Below are 21,276 nucleotides of genomic sequence, written 5' to 3'. Positions count from 1 at the left end.
CTGGAAATATGCTGTAAAGTTTAGGAGAAAACAGTGTATTCGGTGCTTTTCAGCAGCAGAGTGCATGTTCTGCTGTGTGGAGTCAACCTCTTGCCTTTCAGATTGCTTCATATTAAATAATAGTTGAAAGTGTGTAGTAATCAAATTAGTTCTTATTGTAATAAAATCTTTGTGCCTTATTTGTTCTTGTTGCTTTGTTGTCTCATCGTTTAAAGCACCATTTCATGATGAACAATAAGAGCACAACTTCAGTTTGGAGTGGCATGGGAAAGGCTATAAAAAAGCAAATTAAAGCTCTCTGAGATATGAATCAAAACACATTTGATTTTTAGTTTGATTTGTCCCCAAAGCGTGTAGGCAGAAAGCAGATACCCCAGCGGAGAAGTAGCAGTGCTATTCAGAAAAGACATGAAATCTTTTTTCCGTTTTGCTATGCCAAGCCTGTTGGAACTGTGAGCATTAGCCTTAAGTTTTATATTAGTTAGAATGATACATCGGTACCTCTTTGGTACTGTGGAAGTGATCAGCAAAGGGAGCTGGCAGGAGGCTGTGTGCCCTGCGAGATCAGCTCTGTCGGAAGCTGGCGGAAATGGAGATCGATTCTATTTCTAGACTTCAAGGACCATATTAGTAGTCGTGATTGGAAGCTGGGTTTGATGAAGTTACGGAGATGTTTTTGATGATGAGGCTTTGCCAGGGTGGAAAAAAACAGTAGAAAGCAAATACACACACCCCATACAGATCTTCCATGGGATGGTTTTTCTTTCAAAGGCAGGCAAAGTGCAGCCACTTACTCTGCATTTGCTTTTGAGCAAAGCTCTGTGCACCTCAGGCAGGTATGAACTATGGTATCAGAGTGGATGTCTCTGCAAATATTTGTTGGATAAGGGTTAATAAAATGCAGAAGAGAAAAAGTTCCCTACTGTGCTGTAGGTAGACAGTATTGCTGCTGTACAAGTCAGTCGTGGAAGCTGGCAATGTAGAGAAATTTGTATTAAATTAGTGCGACATCAACGACTTTGGCTGTAGCTGTTTAATTGTGGAAGAGAAGGGAGCAACTCCTATGGCATGCCAGGAGCTGGGCACAAGCTCCTAATCCCAGGCCTGCCTCTGAGCTGCGGATGGAGCTGCTTCCCTGCTGCACGGCGGGGCAGGCAGGGAGCAAGCCCTGTGCTGGGACATGGGTGTGAGGCTGCCTTCCCTCGGGCTGGTAGCCCAGTGCCTCCTCCTGGCTCCCGGGGCACTCCGGCCTCCCCACATCAGCACAGATCGAAGGTTAAGGTCATCATTTGGATGCTGAGCATCCAAATTTGGGGACATCCTCCTGCATTTTTATTTCTGCTTTTCACGGTGTGTGTTAGGGAGGAGGGAAGGGGGATTTGGGGTGTTCTGATGGGAACTTGAAAAATGGAAATATCATATCAAAAGCCATGATCGTGAACTTGCTTGCTTAGGGCTATTGGCTGAGGACTGCTCTCACTTAAGTAAATCTGGAGTAATTCCACGGAGTTTGAGGAATTACTCATATGTAGTTGGACATGAAAAGTTGGCATGAAACTCCACTTTTGGTTTTATTTACGGAGTTGTTAATATGCAGTCTCCGCCGCAGATATTTTAAGGCTAAAGCACTCAGGGAGTGATCCGAGTGTGAAGTGTGCACAGTGCTGATAAGGCTGCTCTGGTCAGGAGGCAGTGCCAGGGTCGCGTGGGCTCCACTGCGCAGCTTGAGCCATCGTCCTGCGGCTCGGCATTCCTGCATCGAGCACACGGCATTGATGGAAGCAGACCGTGACTTCTAGAAGGAGGGAAGTCTTTAAATGACATTTGAAGTGGTAGAAAATCCATCACAACCTCAGGATTTGGTTTCTGGTAAATTCTCACGTGGTGCTTAGGGGCATGGTTTAGCAGCTGATATTGGTGGCAGGGGGATGGTTGGACCAGGTGATCTTGGAGGGCTTTTCCAACCTTAATGATTCACTGATTCTCTGCACTGGGAGGTATTCTCATCCAAACTGAATTCATCTAGCATAAGCTTTTAGCCACAGGCTCTGTTTTTGTATGGCTTAGTGCTCACAGAGCTGCTCTTTGTATGTTGGGGGCTGCGATCAGTCGAGTCACCCTCTAACAAGATGATCCTCGCTAACACTGAACCTCAGGAGGGTTTTGCAGATCTCATACTTAACAGAGCAAGCCATAAAGTGATGAGCCTTTTCAGTTCAAGACTACTGGCCCTGGAAATGTGTATCATTCTAGATTTAAAATATGCTAGCATTTTTTCCATTGTTATGGATGTTCACCCATGCTTTCCAAGTTGAAGGTGCAGATGTAACGCTGGTGTTTGTACTCAATGGATGACAAAGGTAGCGACGCCAAACTTGTCGGAACTGGCATGATCTTGGATTGGCATCCTTAAAAAATTAAGTGAATAAATAAATTGTTGACATCTGAGTTCCTTGCAGATGAGCTCATTCTGTACTGTTTTCTGGTACAGATTGATTTATGAGCGAAGGTTCAACTTAGTTTATGAAATTCCCGAAGTACTGGTCATGGTCCGCCCAGTGGCCATGCTCCAGATGTCCTTGCTGAAGCTTGCACACTAGGTTAATGAAATAAGAATAGTTTTTTGAAAGGGAGTGGAGATGTATTCCATATTGCTGCACTGTGCCCGTTCAGTTGATGTGTGTGTTACAGAAGACGATGACCGTATTCCTTCAACCAGAATTTAGGAAAACACCGGTACAGCTTACCTGTACAAAATGAACATGCCTGTATTTTTCCTGGGGATGTAACACTAAGTTTCAGTGGAGAAAAGTAGAGAACTTGGAGGAGTGATATACTTAGAAGATGTGAATTATCTCATTTAGATGGAGTTTTCATTGCTACGGTGAGATATTTAATGTAAAACAAATAATATTAAAAATACTATCCTCAAAACACGGCAACCAACAGGGAGGCAACTTTATTGTGTAGTAGAGATGTTCATCCAGGTTCTCCTTAAAGATCATGCACCCCACTTAGTAATTAGGCTTCTTAAAATGTGGCAATAACCGCACAGAACTACGCTGTAATGGTACTGTTATTGAAGTGGCGTGCCTGTTACACCAGCAAGCACAAAAAGGATGATTGCAAAAGACCATTTAACTAGTAACTGTTTGAAGAACACAAAATAATGACAATTTGGCTCTAAGTGCCAAATGCTCAGAAATATTTGTTTTCTATAGATGCAAACTTCTAAAATTAATACTAACAATTACTTTGAATACTGCAGTTATATCTGGAGACCTCAGCATTGCTTCTGGGCACTGACTTAGAGGCAGCTTGGTAGGCAGTGCGTTTCCTGACAAATTTATGATCTTCATGACACCGTTTGAAGCAGATGCAAAGAACTGCAAATTTCTTCTTTAAGTAGCAAAGTTTTAAGCCCTCTGCTAAGTTATGTTATTTACATTAATGGTTGAAAACTCATTTACGCTGTATTTGATAAATGGAAAAAGTGTCATCTCCCAGAATGGTGCTGCTAAAATTTACACACTGCAGGTTTTATAAATCAGGAGGTATCTGCATTCTTAACCAGTCCTGGTTTTCTAGTTACTTAATGCATATAAAACCTAATCCATTGGATTGCCAGTTTTATGACCTGTTAAGGATGGAATATCATATTTAAAGGTTGTATGCGCATCTTCAGAAATTTACATATCTATCTATAAATCCTAGTTTAGAGAGGAAATGTCCTGTAGGGCAAGGAAATAAAGTAGCTTCTTGCAAGATCCCCTGTGTCTCTGCGTTCACTGGAACACATGCACATGAAGTAATAAGCATGCCGTAAGCATTTGTGGCCTGGAGGAAACAAAAGACATCAGTCTCTCAGCTTCTTGACGAAAGTCATTTGGAAGGCTGGCTCATCCCTGGCTCTCTGGCTTTTCTCTCACTGCTGCTGATGTTCTGCAGCTTCAGCAGCAGCAGAATTTCATCAAAAAGGCCATCAAAGAGGCTTTGAGGCTTCCTCCCTGCTTTCTAGAAGATACTTCAGGAAGAGAAATTATAATAATTCAAGTATCGGTTTACATGAGGTGCTGCTACACAGTACAGGCTTTCTGTCTAAGTCTGCTTTTTAACATATTCATCTTTCATCTAGGTCACAGAATCCATATGTAGTCTGCTCTAGATGCACAGATAGGGGCTTGAACCTCTCTGGAACACCAAAATCATCTCTGGGGCTTAGCCTGGTGCAAGCCAGGACGAAAACTTCACAGGTCAGAATGCAGGAACTGTGGTATCTCAGCTAAGTTAGGTGATGATGAAAGTCTGAGAGGGTTTCTGCATTTTCATACAGAGTCTTAAATAAATTGCTTTACTCTCCAGTAAGTACAGATTGCCCCATTCTCTGAATTGGAGTGCAGGTTTCAGCCCCGATACATGGACGAGGTTGAGCAGAACCTGGTAAGGGAGATTGGAGGCCTGAAAACAGAGCGGGCAAAATGGAGTGCTGGTCTGTCACTGGCATTCAGCTGTCTTTTGAGGACTCTTCAGCATCTTTGAAATTTAAAGCTAGGAGATGACAAATTGCTAGCTTAGGTTGTAAAGTTAGAAGTTAGGAAAAGTACTTTAAGCTAAACAATTCCTATTCTGGTTATTCGGCATAGCGAGCAACACATTTTTTAATGTGTTTGGAAAGGAATAAACATCAATTACAAGTGACCGAATGGCTTTCTGGAGAAAATTTCCTTCTGTAAGGAAGCCAGCTAGCCCTCAGAGTGTCCATGTCTGTGGTCTCAGCCCATAGCTAACCAGCATAAATTCACATAGCCCTGGGACACAACAGGCGTCAGTGAAGAACTGGGTCAGCTAATGCTGGTTGAGTCTTACCCTGTGCAAATTGCTCAGATGATGCCTGAGACATGGGCTTGTGTTTGCTGGAGCATTGCTGCTCACGGCTCTGGCGCTGTGTATTAAACAAGGCTCGTCACCCTGCAAGAGTCAGCAGGAACAATTGTGTGCCCATGCCACGATTGCTTCAGCTCAGGGTATATCAGCGTAAATGATTTCTTGTGGTTTCGGCTAAGACACGATGATGTTACTGGAGTCAGTGGGGCGTGGGAATCCTTCACAGGTTTTCTTCTGCTGATGCGGCTGGCGAGGTTGGATGTCTCCAGCAAATGTGGTGGCAAACGGCTGAAAGTGGCAGCATCTTCTGGCAGATGCTTAAAATGTGCTAGACTTCCCCTGCCAAAACCTTAGCATGGGTTGTCTTCATCAACACGTCAGCAAGCTTTGTTCTTTGCCCTTTTGTCTGTGCTGCCAATGATGGGACCCTAAGGTGTGCCGTTCACTTCTCTCACACATCCCATACGTTATTTATTCCCCGTGTGTCATCAATCAGTTTAGAAAAAACATTTTGTGACCAGCCTGTTGGTTGTCTGAAACTAGATTATTGCTTCCTTCATGTTTTTCTACCTTATGCGTTTCTACACATGGAATCAAAGTAATATTAACTGTTCTATGTGGCTGTATTGTAAAGTTCCAGAAATGGCAGAGGTTTTTTTGAATAAGCTTCAAGAAAAGCTTGGCTCGTAGGTCTGGACCGAAATTGGGCTGGTTGACTGTTCTCCAGAAATACAGCTCTGGAAAAAATATAAGCTGAAAAACTATTTTCAGCCTAAGCACATTTCCACCTTCCTACATCTGTTTTTACATGCTTTGACTATGGTCTTCGGGGCCAAGCTATGCATATTTGAGGGTAGATTTGCATGGACATATAGACGAGCTCTCTAGCAGAAGAAAACTTCTACCCTGTGGTTTGCTTTTAACAGATACCTGTTGTGAACAGCGCGAGTCTTTTGAAAAAGGGTGTCAGCACAACACATTCCTGCAGCTTACAGCTCTGTGCACACACAATAGCAATGCCAGTTAATTTCCAACTGTTCCTTACCCTGTACTCCCTCAAATAGCCCTGTCCAAATCAGCAGTAGGAATTTGATGTGCAGAAGGTAAGATTGGTCCTAATGAGTACTCTTATTTTGGTGCCTTCTATTCCTTTCTTAATTGCTTTGCTCTCTAAACACGGGGTATTTATGTTGTCCCTTACCCACATAGTTATCACTGGCAATAATTAGTCTCCCAGTGATGAGTGTGGCTATCTGTGCCTCCAAAAAAAAGCCACATCACCACTACAGTTGCTTGTGCTGATAGTAATTTTAGAAATGTGCTTATGAATAAACCGGAGGCCCAACCATTTTCTAACAGGAGAACAAACCGTGACAAGTGCTGTTTGCAAACTGTGTTCGGTTCAGGTGCTGCATAACGTGAGCTCCTTTCCCTGCCTTCCCTTGCAGGTGATAGAAGACAACACCGGCGTTCGGAGGGTGGTGGTTACCCCGCAGTCTCCGGAGTGTTACCCGCCCAGCTACCCCTCGGCCATCTCTCCCACCCACCACTTACCTCCGTACCTGGCGCACCATCCCCACTTCATTCACAACTCTCATACAGCGTTTTATCCTCCTGTCACTGGACCCGGGGACATGCCACCGCAGTTTTTCCCACAGCATCATCTTCCCCCTACAATATACGGAGAACAAGGTGAGTTGGGAGGAGGTACTGGCGTTTCACACCTGTTTTCAGGGGGATCTAAGGGGTAGTGCAACCAAGAGTGGCAGATGGATTAGAGAATTTAGGGAGAGGTTTTCCCTGCAGGGATTCTTCTTCAAGTGTCAGAGTGTGTCACCATCCCAAGTCCAGCAAGGCAAGGCAATCCAATGTTGCAACTCTAGGTTGCAGACACAAAGACAATTTTAACTTAATTTGTAAATACAGTGGAAACAATCCTCATCCTGTGTTCCAAACGAGGGCGGTGAGTCATGCTGATTGTTCTGCGTTGTCACGATGCAGCGTTGTACAGAAAAGCCAAAGACAAAATTTGTCAGTCCTGGCTTGGGAATGGGGGTGGAAAAGGAGGGCTAGATCCGAGCAGGACTTGCCACAGTCATTTCCAGTGGGAAAAGCCGAATACCGCTTCCTGTTGGCAGCAGTGTGCTTTCTGCCCCCCAGCAGGTCACAGCCACAGAGGTTTTCCAAGAAACAACAGGCATTTGCTGATTGTTGTTCTGGTTGAGACTGGGCAGTCAGTCACCAAAAAGCACCGTCTGATACCAGAGGGTAGCATGGCAACCCTCATCAGGCCATAAGTGAATAATGGCAATAAAAGGAGAGAAAGCAGCATGTTTCTGGCTGAACTAGCACTGTTGTGTCCCTTCCATCCTGGAAATAAGTCTTGGTGTAACCTGAAAGAGGGCATTAACCAAAAAAGTAATCAGCAAAGGTACTTGAGATGCTTAACGTGGAAATCAGTTCTGGATTCATGATTTTACTGCCAAAATACATGGCGTTATTACACTTTGTAAAGAATATGCAAATGCCTTATCACCAGAAATAAGGCTTTTTTGGTACAGGGAGAAAGAGGCAGAAAGAGAAGTATCTAGTGATGCTGCTCTTTGAAGTTTCTGTTGAACAACAGACCTCATCTTCTAAAAGGGAATGGACGTTACAGCTGATAGTTAACTTCCTTTTCCTGAGGGAAGGGAATGGGAAAGTACCACTGCAGCCCATCAGATAAACAGGTGAGGAGTTTTTCTCTTGAGAAAGGAGCAGTGCAGTTTGTCAGGGAGTTTAACAAAGTGTTGTGTGCAAGCATTGGAGCGTGTTAGGTAAACACAAGGGCTTTCAGCTACTAGCAAAGTAGATGTTGAATATTTCTATAGCCTTCGGATAGTAAGAGGCTGTTTCAACTTAAACATAAATTAAGAAAATAAATAAATCTTTGTTTGCCTTGCTGGAATGACCTATACTTGTGACACTAAAATAATTGAAGTGGTGACTATTGTACTCATGAGTATTAATCCACCATTTCCCACTTGCCCAATGGCTTGTACTATAAACAGAAATGTATTTATTTGTATCACGCTGTTCTTAACCAGGTAGTTGGTGTGAGAATCTAAATATGATCGTGTAACCAGAAAAGGAAAGGTAAAGGACCAGACAGCAGAGAAGTAGAAAAGAAGGAATCTAGCTAGTTGAAACGACTTGGAGAGTTATAATACAGTACACACGGTGATCTCAGCTTAAAACAAGGCTACTGATACTGGGTGGGATGCCTGCTTGCTGCACAAGTGTTCGTGATAACGCATGAATGGGTGTAGCAAGATTGTAAAGAACATATTGAGGTGGGGAACGTATTTAATGTTTATCTGAAGTATGTGTGTAATATCTGTGGTATTTTTCAAGCTTTTTTAGATGGTTTATCTTTTTCAGCTCCCGTTGTAAAACCCAAAGCTTTCACTTCAGGCTGCACTTCCATTCCTCTCCTCAGGCAGGTGGGACTGACACGATTGCAGCTGGACACCAGGGCATCTCAGCTTATTCTGTCCGGTCAAGTTCTGGGGAAGAATCTGCTGGATTGCTTAATGAATTTAGGAAGGCTTTTTTCCAAAGCATTAGTCTCCCTGGACTTTTCCTTGAAATCTGATTGCCCCAATTACTGTATTTTACTTTTAGATACACATTCATCCAAAGAATTACAAAATCTCAATCAGCAAGTGAGCACACTTAATATGATGAAAAAAATACATCAGTTCTGCAGAAGAGCTTTCTTAGAAGAAAAAATAAATGGTTTGTTGTAAAAGTGATAAGGAAACTCTGGTATTTAATTTGGAGATGGTCAGGAATCTGCTTTTCTGAAGAATTTTGTTGCTGTTCTGACTTAATGTGGGCGAATTCTTTCGTTTCAGAAATCATACCACTATATGGGATGTCCAGCTATATTACCAGGGAAGATCAGTACAGCAAACCACAGCACAAAAAACTCAAAGACAGGCAGATTGATCGCCAAAACCGTCTGAATAGTCCTCCTTCATCCATCTACAAAAGCCATATAGGCAGCTGCACAACTGTATATAATGGTTATGCAAAGAGCCACAATGGAGCAAGCAGTGGAGGCGGCGGGGGGGCACCAGGAGTAAAGAAGCCAGAGCGCAGAGCAAGAAGCAGCCCAAAGTCTAATGAACAAGAGCCACATGGTAAAGACAGTTTTATTTATTTTTAATTCCTTTTTACTGCACCTTTCCGGCTTACGACCGGCCGCCTGTATATGGATCTAGTAACTATGCCAAAAAAACACTGCCACCCACACATAAAGACAGTGTTAATACAGTGTGAACTTAAACATAAACGTTGAGTTTGCTCTGCTATATTTGTTTTGTAAGATGAACCCATTGCCTTCCTATCTTTCATGACTATTCCCTGGTAGCTGTAGCATCATTCCCTTTTTATCTGTTAGAAACGAGAGCTGTTTTGGCTTGCACTCTGTGTGTGTGTGGATTCACGTCTGCCACTAGTTAAAAATTTGATGATGCTGTGTTGCTGCTTCCAAAACTGCAGAGTACCCTGGAAAAACTATAAAAGGTATATCATACTTAAAGAATAAGAGTCTTGATTTGGAAAACCAGACTAACCAAAAACCTCTTGAGAGGCACATAGGAATGTATGAATTCAGAGTAAAACTTGGAGAAAGGTGCAGGAGAACTGAAGGCGATAGGTTCCTTCACAAGAATTTGTTAGCTGAGGTTCAGCTGTGTTTTATAGCTTATTGTTCCTACCAGGTCAGCGTGCACGTGGGGTGGCAGCTGGCAGGTCTTTTGTGTGTGCTCGGGTGTCAGAGCGACCTGGTGAGCCGGCTTGGGACTGGGGCAGGCCAGCAGCTGCCTGGCAGGGCGACCAGGATCCCTGCATGTTGCTGGAGCAGGAGCTTGCTCACTGAGTTAGAAGTTTGCCTCTTGCTGCAGTTAGTAGAAACCACGTTGGATCGCCAGATTGTGCTACCACTCAGCAGCTTCAGCCCTCCAGGAGCTTAGCAGCCTGCCCTGGGCATCGTGGCATTGCTGGATGGGGCTATGCCATGCCCTCACAGCACTGTGGGCACGCTCCTCTGCTGGCACCTGGCAGTGGACAACAGGCATTTTTGCTCCTGGGTCTGGTGCCGTGTGTCTGAGTAACATGATGCCCGAGCATCGTTTCTCGGCAGCAATTTCTTGCAGGGCTGTGTTGCTTCTTGCTAGGCACCTCGAAGCAATCTCTGTTATGACTACAGCAAGGTTATTGCACGGTGCTGTAAGAATAATACTGGAGAAAATGTTCATCATACCACACAAGGACAACTTTACTTTTTCCAGATTACGGGACATGAGATATTTAAGTTAATAACGTACTTTTCCATCAAAATACCCACTAATTGCGTGTATTATGCACGTAAGTGCTTCTGGAACATTCTGCCTTGTGTCAATGCCTTGCTGCTTCCTGATGATGCTCAAGGAACCAGGATTTTTCCAAAGAGCTGGTTCAGCACTGGTGCAATAAATGGGGTGACAGCATCATCAGTAGTGCTAAAGTTGAGTAAGTGAATGATGCTGGAATATGTAAATGACGTGCGTTTCCTCTGGCCTTTTTCAATGACAGCATTGTGTCTTGCTTTTGGGAGCCAGAGTTGAAATTAAGATTTTTGGCTTGTGCTGTATGCTAGAAATATGCCACTGTAGAATTTAAAAAAGAAACGAAAACCAGTGGCTTCTCATTGAAAGGTTAGCAACTATTCTGTGTGTTTGTTGTGGTAGGATGGACAGTGTCTTGTGCAGATAGAGGGCTTGGAGGCCTGGTGTAGGGGTTCTGATTTGCAATCCATGCTGCTGCTTTTCTGCAGAGCTGGTTTAAAACCTGACTGGGAGTGGAGGCATTGGCTGTTTTTTTCCTTTTTTTTTTTTTCTTTTTTTTTGAAAGGAGCCTTGCCATGTAAAAGAGCTGTAAGCGGAAATCCTGTCCCATTCATGCTGTCCTTTATGAATTTCAGTCTGAGTCACTTCCTTCGCGTGCACTCGGTGGTTCGCTCCTTGGTCGTGGAATGATCTGCTAGCTGGGAAGCTTTGTGTGCGACCGCAAGCGCGGTGGGAACAGAGCAGTTTTAAGCATTCTTATGATGCTTTTGCCTCTGTGCTACTAAAACATTTTTTCTTTCAGATCAGATAAAATCTTTTTTTAGCTCTCACTGAAGTTTTCAGAACCTAAGATAGGCAGAACTACAGCACTCCCATGAGCAGGAGTGGGAAGCGGGAGGTGGAGCCGGTGAGTGCATCCTGCCCGTCCACGGGGTGGGCTCTGGGGCACGGCTGCCAGCACAAACAACACGAGTGGGCTGCGGGCAGGCAGCTTCACCAGCACCTGAACGTACACCTGGCTTGCAGAAGCTGCCTCTACCCATTCTCTGCCCTAGAACAACGGAGGGACAGTAGATGGATCATAAGCCTTTGTAATGCCGTTATCGTATGTGTACAACCAGCCTAAAACCACAAAAGTGGAGCTTTCCTAGAATGAGGTTTTGCACGTCTGACTTTGTGCACTGAAGCACACTTGAGGTGTTCCCAAAGGTGAAAACCATTGCCTACATCCATCCCTGCCTGCGTTGCTGCTGGACGTTTGTCAGGAGATACAGCTACCTCCGTGTGCTCATTTGGTTGAGGTGAATGTGTCAGGAACACTTGGAAAATGGGCTTAGCAAGAGACCTTTCCAACCAGGGTGGTTTTACTTTGCAAACACCTTAAAAGTACTGAACTCAGCAAAAAAGAAGTACTTAAGCGAATCTTTCTTAATACTGATCTCTTTTCTTGCTTCCTAATCAGCTGGTTACATTTTTTTTCCTTTTTCCAATGTGCACGAGGCTGACGTTTCCATACAGAAAGCCTTGTGCTCCAGCTCCATCAGAAGCTGCTGACACAGAGGTAAAGTTGGCTGGAGCTGTCAGCCTGGGTGGATGCTCGCGAGAACCACTGTCAGCAAGTGTCCTCGAGCCATGTGGAATATGCTCAGGAAGCTGCTGGGACGTCATGCAGGGTGGATGACAACATAGGAAATAAATGGAGCTGGCAGGGATCTTGGTTCAAGCCCATCCTGATCTCCATTTGCTTTGTAACATTTAAATATATTTAGAAAAAGGGTGGGGGTTTATTTATTTTTTTAGTTTGTTCTTTAATTGTGTCAAGCTTGACGACTCCAGAGCCTGCGAATTAAAGGGAAATTGAGGGAGATGTGATTCAGTGCGGACAGGAACCAGGCGAAGTTCCTCCACTTACTCATTCTGGATCCTGCCAATTCTTTTCTATTCTAGTCCTGAATCGGTTTTGCAAGTTTATTGGGCCGTGTATGTATCTGTACCTGCAAGTTCTACAGATTTAACAGCTTAAAAGAGTAGTTTCTTTATTTCTGGTCCCTGAAAGCTCTGGGGCTGAGGAACACTGCGGCAATATATATAATGTTTATGTTCTCTTAGCCAGGAATTGATGAATGGAGTGAGGAACAGGCAGCGAGTGTAGTGACAGGACAAGGAGTAACAGTTTTGAACGGAGAGGGGAGGTTTAGATTAGACATTAGGAAGAAATTCTTTGCTATGAGGGAGGTGAGGCACTGCCCACACTGCCCCAAGAAGCTGGGGCTGCCCCATCCCTGGCAGTGCCCAGGGCCAGGCTGGGTGGGATTTGGGCAGCCCGGGCTGCTACAAGGGGGCCCTGCCCATGGCAAGGGGGTGTGACTGGGTGGGCTTTGAGGTCCCTTCTGATCTAAACCAGTCTGGGATTTTGTACATACTGGTGAGGACATCTGTTATACCCGCGTAGAAATGTTCTGTGGACAGAATTTATCATAAATGGTTCTACTGCAGACGTACGGGATACCCCTGCGTACGTGCAGCTTCCTCTGTTTCCTTAAATCAGTGTAAAATTGTATAAAATACGGAGATTTAACGAGATTGTCTCCTGAAGACAAGATGTCAAAACTGACACAGTGATTTTATTGGTAGCATGGCACAAAAAGAAACACTCCAAAGACTAAAATGCATTTGTCAGGATACGTGAATTTTAGAGCTGTACTGAGTAATGAAATATGAAGCGGTATTTACTGGAAATGGAAACATTTTGGATCTTGTGAGGGTAGATCATCACATATGAGATCTGAATCGTGCTACTGCTCTTGCTGTGTTTTTTACAGTTTCAGCAAACAACATTACCTGACTGAATTGTTTAGATTCATATCTAATTAGGAATATGCTTCGTGTTGTGTGTGCATTTTTTTTTTGTATTTTTAATAAGCAAGAGGAAATATGATGCATTAATTAGGGCACTCATCTGACCTTGAGAAGCCACGGTTAATTTGTGGCACCAGGGAATTAGCGGTGTGATATTCTTGTGCCTCTGCCTCATCTCCTGCATCATGACACAGCTTGTGTTCTTCTTTCTTCTTATTTGGATGTATGGATACTTCTTAAATAGTCTTTTTGTATTTTTTCCAAGGTAATAGGGTGTGAAATTGTTTGTCCAGGCAGAAAGCGAAATGGTTTTGAGTTTCTGACGTGCCGAGTACACCTTTGTGCACCAGAGCCAGGTCTGCTAGCTGGGCTGCACAGCTCCTGCACCGCTTAATGCTTTGTAGCAATCACCTAACTGTCCACTTCAGCGAGCTCCTACTGACTGATGAGTGTATTAGAAGCACTGACATCATGCAGAGTTCAAGCAAAGTACATTCCCACGTTCATGTCAATCTGTTTGCATGCAAGAATTTATCCAGATCAGACTTAATTTATGGCTTTTATTCAGCAAAAAGAATCTCTGAGATGTTTATCCAGTTTCACCGAGAAAGACACTGTATGGAGGGAGAAAAGATCAATCTGTTCCCTCTTCAGCCTTGAGATTTGACTTACCTTTCTCTATCGAAGTCCCATGATGTAAAACGTAAACATCACAAGACCAGTGATACTGAAAAGCAAGTCCAAGCCCTGTGCTAATTTATTCTTTCCCTCGGCCATGAAAGAACCAGCTTCATAACCTAGGCACTAGAATTTGTTGGTAACGCTCCTATTTAGATGATAATCTCTTGCCTTTTAATTTATTTTCATGATGCTTTTCATCTTGAATCTAACCTACTTTTAAAGGTGAACGTAAACACATTAAATTTGGTTTCATCCAGACTTTCTGTACCTGAAAATACAAACAGAACATCTGGTAGCCGTGGACATTTTCACTTGGCATGCTTGTAAGCTGCTCCACGCTGGGCTCCTGGGCTTCCATGGCTCTGAGACATAACTAGGGGAGAGTGGGTGACCATGGTTCTGGTTACATTTTCAGTGCCATCGCAGAAGCTCAGACAAAATAAACCTTAACTGCAGCTTCCTAATCTTAATAAGCAAGCTAGACTGTTAGAAACGCAGCTCAAAGTCCGTCTAGGTAAGTATACAGTAAAGAGGGGGGAAGTCAGGAGCCAGAGCTCTCATTTGACCTCACTAGTGACTTAAAAATCCTTGTTTTATTTTTTCCCCAAGGCTGTTTTTTCACAATCCTCACCAGCTTCTTCAGACCCTGATATTATTTGTCCCATCTGCTTTCATCCCTCCCTTGTCTCGTGTTACCACTGCCAAGGGGAGCTGGATAAGCTATCTGCTCCATGATTTATCAGGAAGTTGGTGCTGAATGACGTAAGGCACAACCTCTTCCCCCAAAGGATCTTCATATTATCTCAAGAATTTGCAGCTTCTGCTGCAGCCGACAGTCAAATCCAGAAGAGTGAAATCTGAGTCTGAGACTTTCTCCTAGGAGTTTACGTAATTTATAGATAGCTAACCAACAGAAAAAAAATATATCAAGCACATTTTCATCCTGCTTAAATGCTCGGTGACTAAATCCCTGCGCTGGGGAGAAGTTACATAAAGGTCACAGAGCTTCAGAACAAGATAAACAGTGTATTCTCACCAGTTAGCAGGAGATAATGTGGACCACCGACAAAGGAAGGGAAACAAATTTCCCTTATTTGGACATATCTGGGACATTGAGCCAGAAGGGAGAGGGTATTTAGAGAGGGTATTTATTAGTGAAGAGGTAGAACATTTCCTCCCTCCAGAGCATAAAAAATAAAACACCTAATAATTTAATGAACCCTATTTGTATACCCAGATGTTCTGAACAATGTCTGTTTGTATATTCATTTGGATTTACAAAGTCAATGAATTGAAATTTCACGTCCCACTGAAGCTAATGGGTTTTGTTTATCTACATCTCTTAGGCTGGGCTACAAAGCCAATCACTGAGTTTCCTTTTCTGAAGAAGGGTGGAATTTGATTCCTAAAATTTTGAGTATTGCAATTAAAAAATGGATAAACTTTCTTTTAGAATGAAGCAGTCATTTCCATTTTCTCCAAGGTTTATTATAAAATATTTTGTCCTGAAGCTTGGGGCTTTGTTTTTTGTTTATTTTTTTCTGCAAGGAGCTGTGCTTAGAAGCAGCTGCTTTGATTTACTGATTCATGTGACTGTTGTCTGAATTTCATCTCAGCAATGAAATCCAGATCAAGTTGAAATTCCTGTAGCTTTGCTGAAGCCTTCCCAGTGAGCTGTAATCAGGTGGATATTTCTGAGAAATATTTTGAATATTTCAAAGTGGTGAAAATGATTGAAGTATCTGAGGTTGTATATTGTCTGTATCCCATGCAGTACTGCTGTTTGCACAGACAATTCTTCCAACTTAATTATAGCTATTCGGTGTGGACACACAGACGAGGGATTTTGACTTATGTCAGAGACATGGGAGGGTACTTAGTATCATCATGGCAGCCTTTTTTATTTAAAAAAAAATGTGTTGAAGGAATTCAGCACCTGCCAGTGAAATGGATTTATGCTGGGTTCACTTGAGACACATGTTTAAAAATTGTTCCTGGTAGCGGACGAGCCGTCAGGCTGAGCAGAGTGCATGATTCTCATGCTCCGGCGTGCACAGGAGTTGTGCGAGGGGCCTGGGGGCACAGCTGGGGAGCAGACGGAAAGCCAACGGCTGCAAAGCTGCACGCAGCCCTAAGCCAAAGTTTGTACAAAAACAACTTGCTGCCTCGCAAAACTCACTTTGCTTTCTCCTTCGGAAATGATAGCGTTGGTCACGTTTGCTCTTTATGAAATGTTATTTGATATGCTTCTAGTTGAAGTCGTCGTAGGCTGGTCATCATTCAGATTTGACTGCAAAATAATTTAGGCTGGGGTTATTTGAGTGAGTTGCTTGTCCTCCGTCATTAGGAAGACAGTTTATTTCTGTTCTGCTGTCAAACTGTCGGTGTGCGAGTTGATTTAGAGGGCAGTGGAAGCTCCTCAGCTTCCCCATCGCTGAGGTGTAGTGGCTTGGCTCAGTGGAATGCAAAAAATGTTCATTCTTTTCTTGGGTTATTGTGATGTCCCCCCAGCTGCCTGCAATCTGGTTATCGCGTTGCTTTCATCTGGAAAAAGAGGTTAATAATGTCATTTGTAACAGAACAGCTAGGATGGGGTTCACTCAAAAGGCATCGTGACTCTGTAGCCATTCACCTGGTTTGGCAGTGGAAAATCCCAGTGCAGGTTCCACGAAAACTCTTCGTATTTCAAATTTGGAGTGATTTTTCTGCGATTCCACAGGAAAAGTCTGCTTTTAATTTTTTTTTAAACATGCAGATACAGTAAATAGTGCATGGAAATAAAATTTCTACTTCAGTGTAAACGTTAAAATCAAGTACAGTGAATACATATATGTCGTGTCCTGCTTTAGATAAAGTTTTGCTTGCTTACTTTCTTGGGGAAGATGAATGACTCTGACTCTTTCCAAGAGTTTAAAAAAAAGCAATTATTCTTAAAATATAGTATCTCTTTCCATTGTCTGCAACGAAGTCTAAAGGTGTTTCTCCATTTCTCTTCTGATTCAAATGAGGCTGAGTGGTTGTGGCTGAGGGCAAAATTAGGCCTGCAGTTATTTTCTTAAAGCTGCTTAGCCTCTGAGGGGCACCCCTACGCATCTACCCTCGGGAAGTGCTCTGCTGCCTTCGCATTGTTGTAGCAGACCGGTGGCTTTACGGCGCTCACTGCCAAGGGGATTGTTAATTTTGGCTGAGGAGCAGTGTTTAATCCAGACCACGTTTGGAGCTCCTATGGAGTTTGTTTCAGCTGTGCTGTCTGATTGTTTTCCTGTGCAAATATGGAGATTTGCAGGCTATTTTGCTAGTTTTTTGTTTGATCGGAAAAACGCCATTATTGTGCGTAAGGGGCAGATCATCAAAGGCCCTTTTTCGTATGGTCGTATTGAGGGTTAAGAAAAGGCAAGCTTGTTTTAGGTTCAATTCTGATCCCATTGTCTCCCTGCATTGGAGACGGTATTTCGGAGAAAGCTGTTTCCATTGGCATGGGGCTGCAGTCACAGGGCTGGAAAACCTCTCGCTTGAGTGCCGCCTGGGCTGGTAACGCTGGAGGCCTGTCAGAGGCTGTGTTTGACAGGAATTGTGTTTCCCACTCACATCTTAGAGGGCTCAGGGATCACCTCGGATATGGATGGACCTGTGTGTTGGCTGTCTCAGCAAGAAGGACCATGGAGCGAAAGTATGATGGAGACAAATGTATGCTAGTGAAGTCTGCTGCATCTCAGGCTGGCGGTGGTATGCAGCAGAGCTGCTGCTGACTGGCCCGTGAGGAGAAGATTGTAATTTTTGTGCTGTCAAACTCGTGCTTTCCATCAATGTAGAGCTCAGCTGGGAGGAGAAGTGGTGAGACTGCCTCTCCTTGTTCGGATCCGTGACTTTCTGGCCCTCACATCGCCCAGCTGCTGAGAAGTCAGTTGCCGTGACTGAAGGGAACCTTTTATTTCCGAGAGGAAATCTCGCGTCTGTAAATTCCAGATAACGTCACTTCACAGCTGGCAGCAGCCAGGCCTCCTTTTGAGTCGCTGTCGAGGCCTTTCACAACGTGAGGAGCATCAAAAACTGCGAGGCGCGGTTGGGCCTCCACTCCTCCTCCTCCCTTGGACTGGGGATACCTGCGGGGCCTCTTCGACCACCTCGTTTGTGGCAGCCTGGAGTAATAATAGTAGTAATGTGGTGATCTGGGCAGAAGTTACTTCTGCTTTTGAATGACCGCTCAGTTCCTCAGACTTGGAGGGCTGCCCGGGCTGCCCTGCCAGGTCGGACCGTGGCTCTTGAATACTGATGAAGGCGAGACAGACAGGCAGTCATGGGCTGAAGTGACAGGAAATAAGGAGAACCGAGAGAGGGAAGGCATGGAACAGCACGCAAATAAATGGAAGGAATTAGGGATGAGGCGATGCCGCACATTCCAGCTGTCGTAGAAACCCATGAGATGCTTGAAGAACTTCATTGTTCTAAAAAAAGGCTACCGTTTGCCGGCAAAGCTTGTAGCTGAAATGAAGCATCAGATTTTTACCCAGAAGTTGTGAGTCAGGAGCTCCGGGAGAATTTGAAGCAGCCCTTTCAGCCTCCTTCTCAAATGAGAACATTTTCTGGTAGTTTCAAATGAAAGGCATTAATGCCAACTGCAAGTAGTCTACTTAAAAACTTCTAAAAGAATAAGTAGAAGAGTGTTTTGCAAAGATATATTGAATAATTATAGCTGCTATAAATCCAACCAAATCACAAATGATGCAGAAAAGGAAGAAATTCAAAAAAGAAGAGAGGTAATGCTTGTTTAAAACAAACACACACTAATAAACTCACATCATAGCAGTTCTTTCAGTAGTCAAAATTGGGCGAAGAGCAGGAAGGGACAATGATTTAAACCATTGGAAAGGATTGTTGGTCTAATTTTAAAAAAAATATTTTCCAAGCCTGCCTGTATGATCTGACCAGTGAGGTACATAGAGCACCGAGCTGCAGCTCTCCCTGGTGCCCCTTCAGCACGCAGCCCATGCAGCAGAGCCGCCTGTCCCCTCCTTGGCCAGAAGGCAGACGTGCTGCGTCTCTCAGCTGATGACAGCCGTAGGGCTTTATGTCCAGCTGCAGAGACTCACATTTTTAGCTGCAAAGATCCTTTGTCGAACCTTATTAATAGCTTTCACCCATGAGAATTTGCCAGCATGAGTAGGAATTAGCATGTGTGGCATATCTTTACCTGTCTTGCACATGTGGATGCTTGCCTGCCTGCTCAGGCAGGGGGTTTTGCCTATGCCAGCACAACTTAGGGGAGTGTTTTTAAATTGTAGCCTGAAGCACTTAAATTATGCTAGTAAAAAACAACAGTATATAACATGGTTATTCTTGGTTAGCTATGTTTCTATGAATCAGCTAAGCCGTTCCTCAGTGCTCCTCACAGAAGGGAAGACTGGTGGCCACTGCATGTGGCAGCTGGTGCAGTCAGCCTGTGTTTGGCTGCAGATTCCTGTCTTCTCAAACCCACGTAGCATGCAGGCTGCTGTTGTGTAAGAGCAAAAGAAACGATACCTAAAATAACAATAAAACCAAAACAAGCCCCCCTACTTTGATATAGAAAATAAGCTAAAGCAAGTCAAAAGTAGCAAAGAGCTCTCCAAGAAGAGGTCCTGTGTGTGAGTGGAGTTTGTTGTTAGAGCAGATTGAGCTTGTGCTCTCTCTGTTTCTGTGGGTTAAGTCATTGTTTGATTTGATGTTTCTTCAAAACCAGCCAGCTGCAGCCATATGTAGTGCACTGCATCTGTTATCTTCCTTGTAATTTGTACAAAGTGCTTTCTTAAGAAGCAATATGTATGTTATATAGATGGGGCGGTTGCTATATTTTCCTAAGAAAGCCCTTTTCTGCCTTCTAATGGACTGACTGCGTGTTCACAGTAGGAATTCACTCAGATCTTCCGCCAGTAAAGCAGAAGTTGTTATTACTGTGTCCCAGCAGTAGCAACAAAGAAGCAGAGAAAAACAAATCCAACATGTCACTTACGCTCCATTTGTCCCTTGCATCCAGCATTTCATTTCCCTTGTAGGTGCAGCTGATGTTATTTTCCTTGATGCGTCCCCAAAAAAAATACACATCAAAACAATATTGGAGGACAGGGAGGATTGAATGCAATTAACTTATATTTTTAAAACAATTTTTAGCAGAAGTGACTTTGTTACATACAGCTGAGTGCTTCTACATCAGCTTGATGTGAAAACATCTGATGCTTGTCGAAGTGATAGCAGATATCTTTGGTTAGAGTTGCAGAATACTGACGTGAAACAGAGGGATAAACCACATGAACTGAACTTGCACTCTAGATATTTTAAAGTATCCTGCCCCATTGGTGGTAGGATACTTACAGCAGTTGAGGTAAAACTATCAAATTGATAGATATGAACTATGGCCAAGAGATCATTTAAAGTAGAAAATATACGCATAAATTACAATGGTGCAGAGGCATACATTTCAGTGAGTGAGGATGGCTAGAGGTTTTTTTCTTTTCCTTACTAAGGTCATAAAGCAGATTTCTGCAGATTTCTCATACACTGCAGTTTTTATTTTTTATTTTTAAGAATGGAAACACTTCAATGATTGGATCTTTTCTTGAAGTTGGACAATGCCAAGCCCTCTATGTTAGATATGGAAGCTGCAGTCATGTTCTTACTAACGTTTTTGTTAGCTTTTTCATGTCATTAGCAGAATATTTGAAATACTAAGTATTTAGAATTGAAAGCTCTCCTGATACTTTTAGGCTTAATTAGTAATCCTCCTTTGTGTACTATATTTTAGCGTGGTGTGTTTGACTGTTTTGGAAATAGACTTTTTTCCCAAGTTCTGGATTCTTGGACTCACAAAGTTTTGTCTATTGTGGAAGTGGTGCTGCGAAGAGTTGCATAAAGCCATGTGTGTTCAGTATGGACTGAATTTGCTCTGCTCTATTGCAGCCATTTGCTAGCACATATCCTTACTGTTTATCCATGGCACTGTCCTGGACTGGACAAGCTGGCAAGATGAATCAAATTATATTCAGCAGCAATCTGTCCTAGGTCTTACTTTATTCAATATTTTCATTAAGGAATTGAGGGCTGGAATAAAGATTGATTCTTATTAAATTAAAGCCCATATCAGGCTGGGGTAGGGTTGGCATTGCTCGATGGATTAAGACAGGGGGAAGGAGGACGCAACAGGACATGAGTCAAACTCAATTGGCTTTGAAAGAAAAACAGTTTGATAGAGGCAAGAACAAAGTACTCCATTTTAGCCAGTTCTTCTCAAACCTGCGTTATTTTAGTTAAGTTTAGTTTTAGTTTAGTTTACTATGCAGTAGTTCTGCAAAGTAGTTCTGGGAGATAGAGTAGGCTACCAAAACAAAAATCAAGTTGCCTTGTAGACAACAAGAAGCAGCAACCCCAAAGCGAGCTGTGTAACCAGGTCCTGCAGGGAGCTCGGCTGCAGTGCCGTGGCCAGTGCTGGTGCCACTTCTTCAGAAGG

General features: G+C 43.4%; 1 protein-coding gene across 1 annotated transcript in view; it reads left to right on the top strand.

The window, feature by feature from the left end:
• The window catches only part of FNDC3B (fibronectin type III domain containing 3B), a 174,287-nt gene that overhangs the window by 80,589 nt on the left and 72,422 nt on the right, over window positions 1–21,276 (top strand). Inside the window, exons 5-6 of the mRNA XM_084530178.1 lie at window positions 6,333–6,576; window positions 8,781–9,068. Coding sequence (XP_084386304.1) covers window positions 6,333–6,576; window positions 8,781–9,068 — 532 coding nt within the window. The remainder of the gene's footprint in view (window positions 1–6,332; window positions 6,577–8,780; window positions 9,069–21,276) is intronic.

The sequence above is a fragment of the Aythya ferina genome, assembly GCF_964211825.1.
Source record: "Aythya ferina genome assembly, chromosome: 9".
NCBI lineage: Eukaryota > Metazoa > Chordata > Aves > Anseriformes > Anatidae > Aythya > Aythya ferina.
This window is presented reverse-complemented; position numbering and strand designations above follow the sequence as displayed.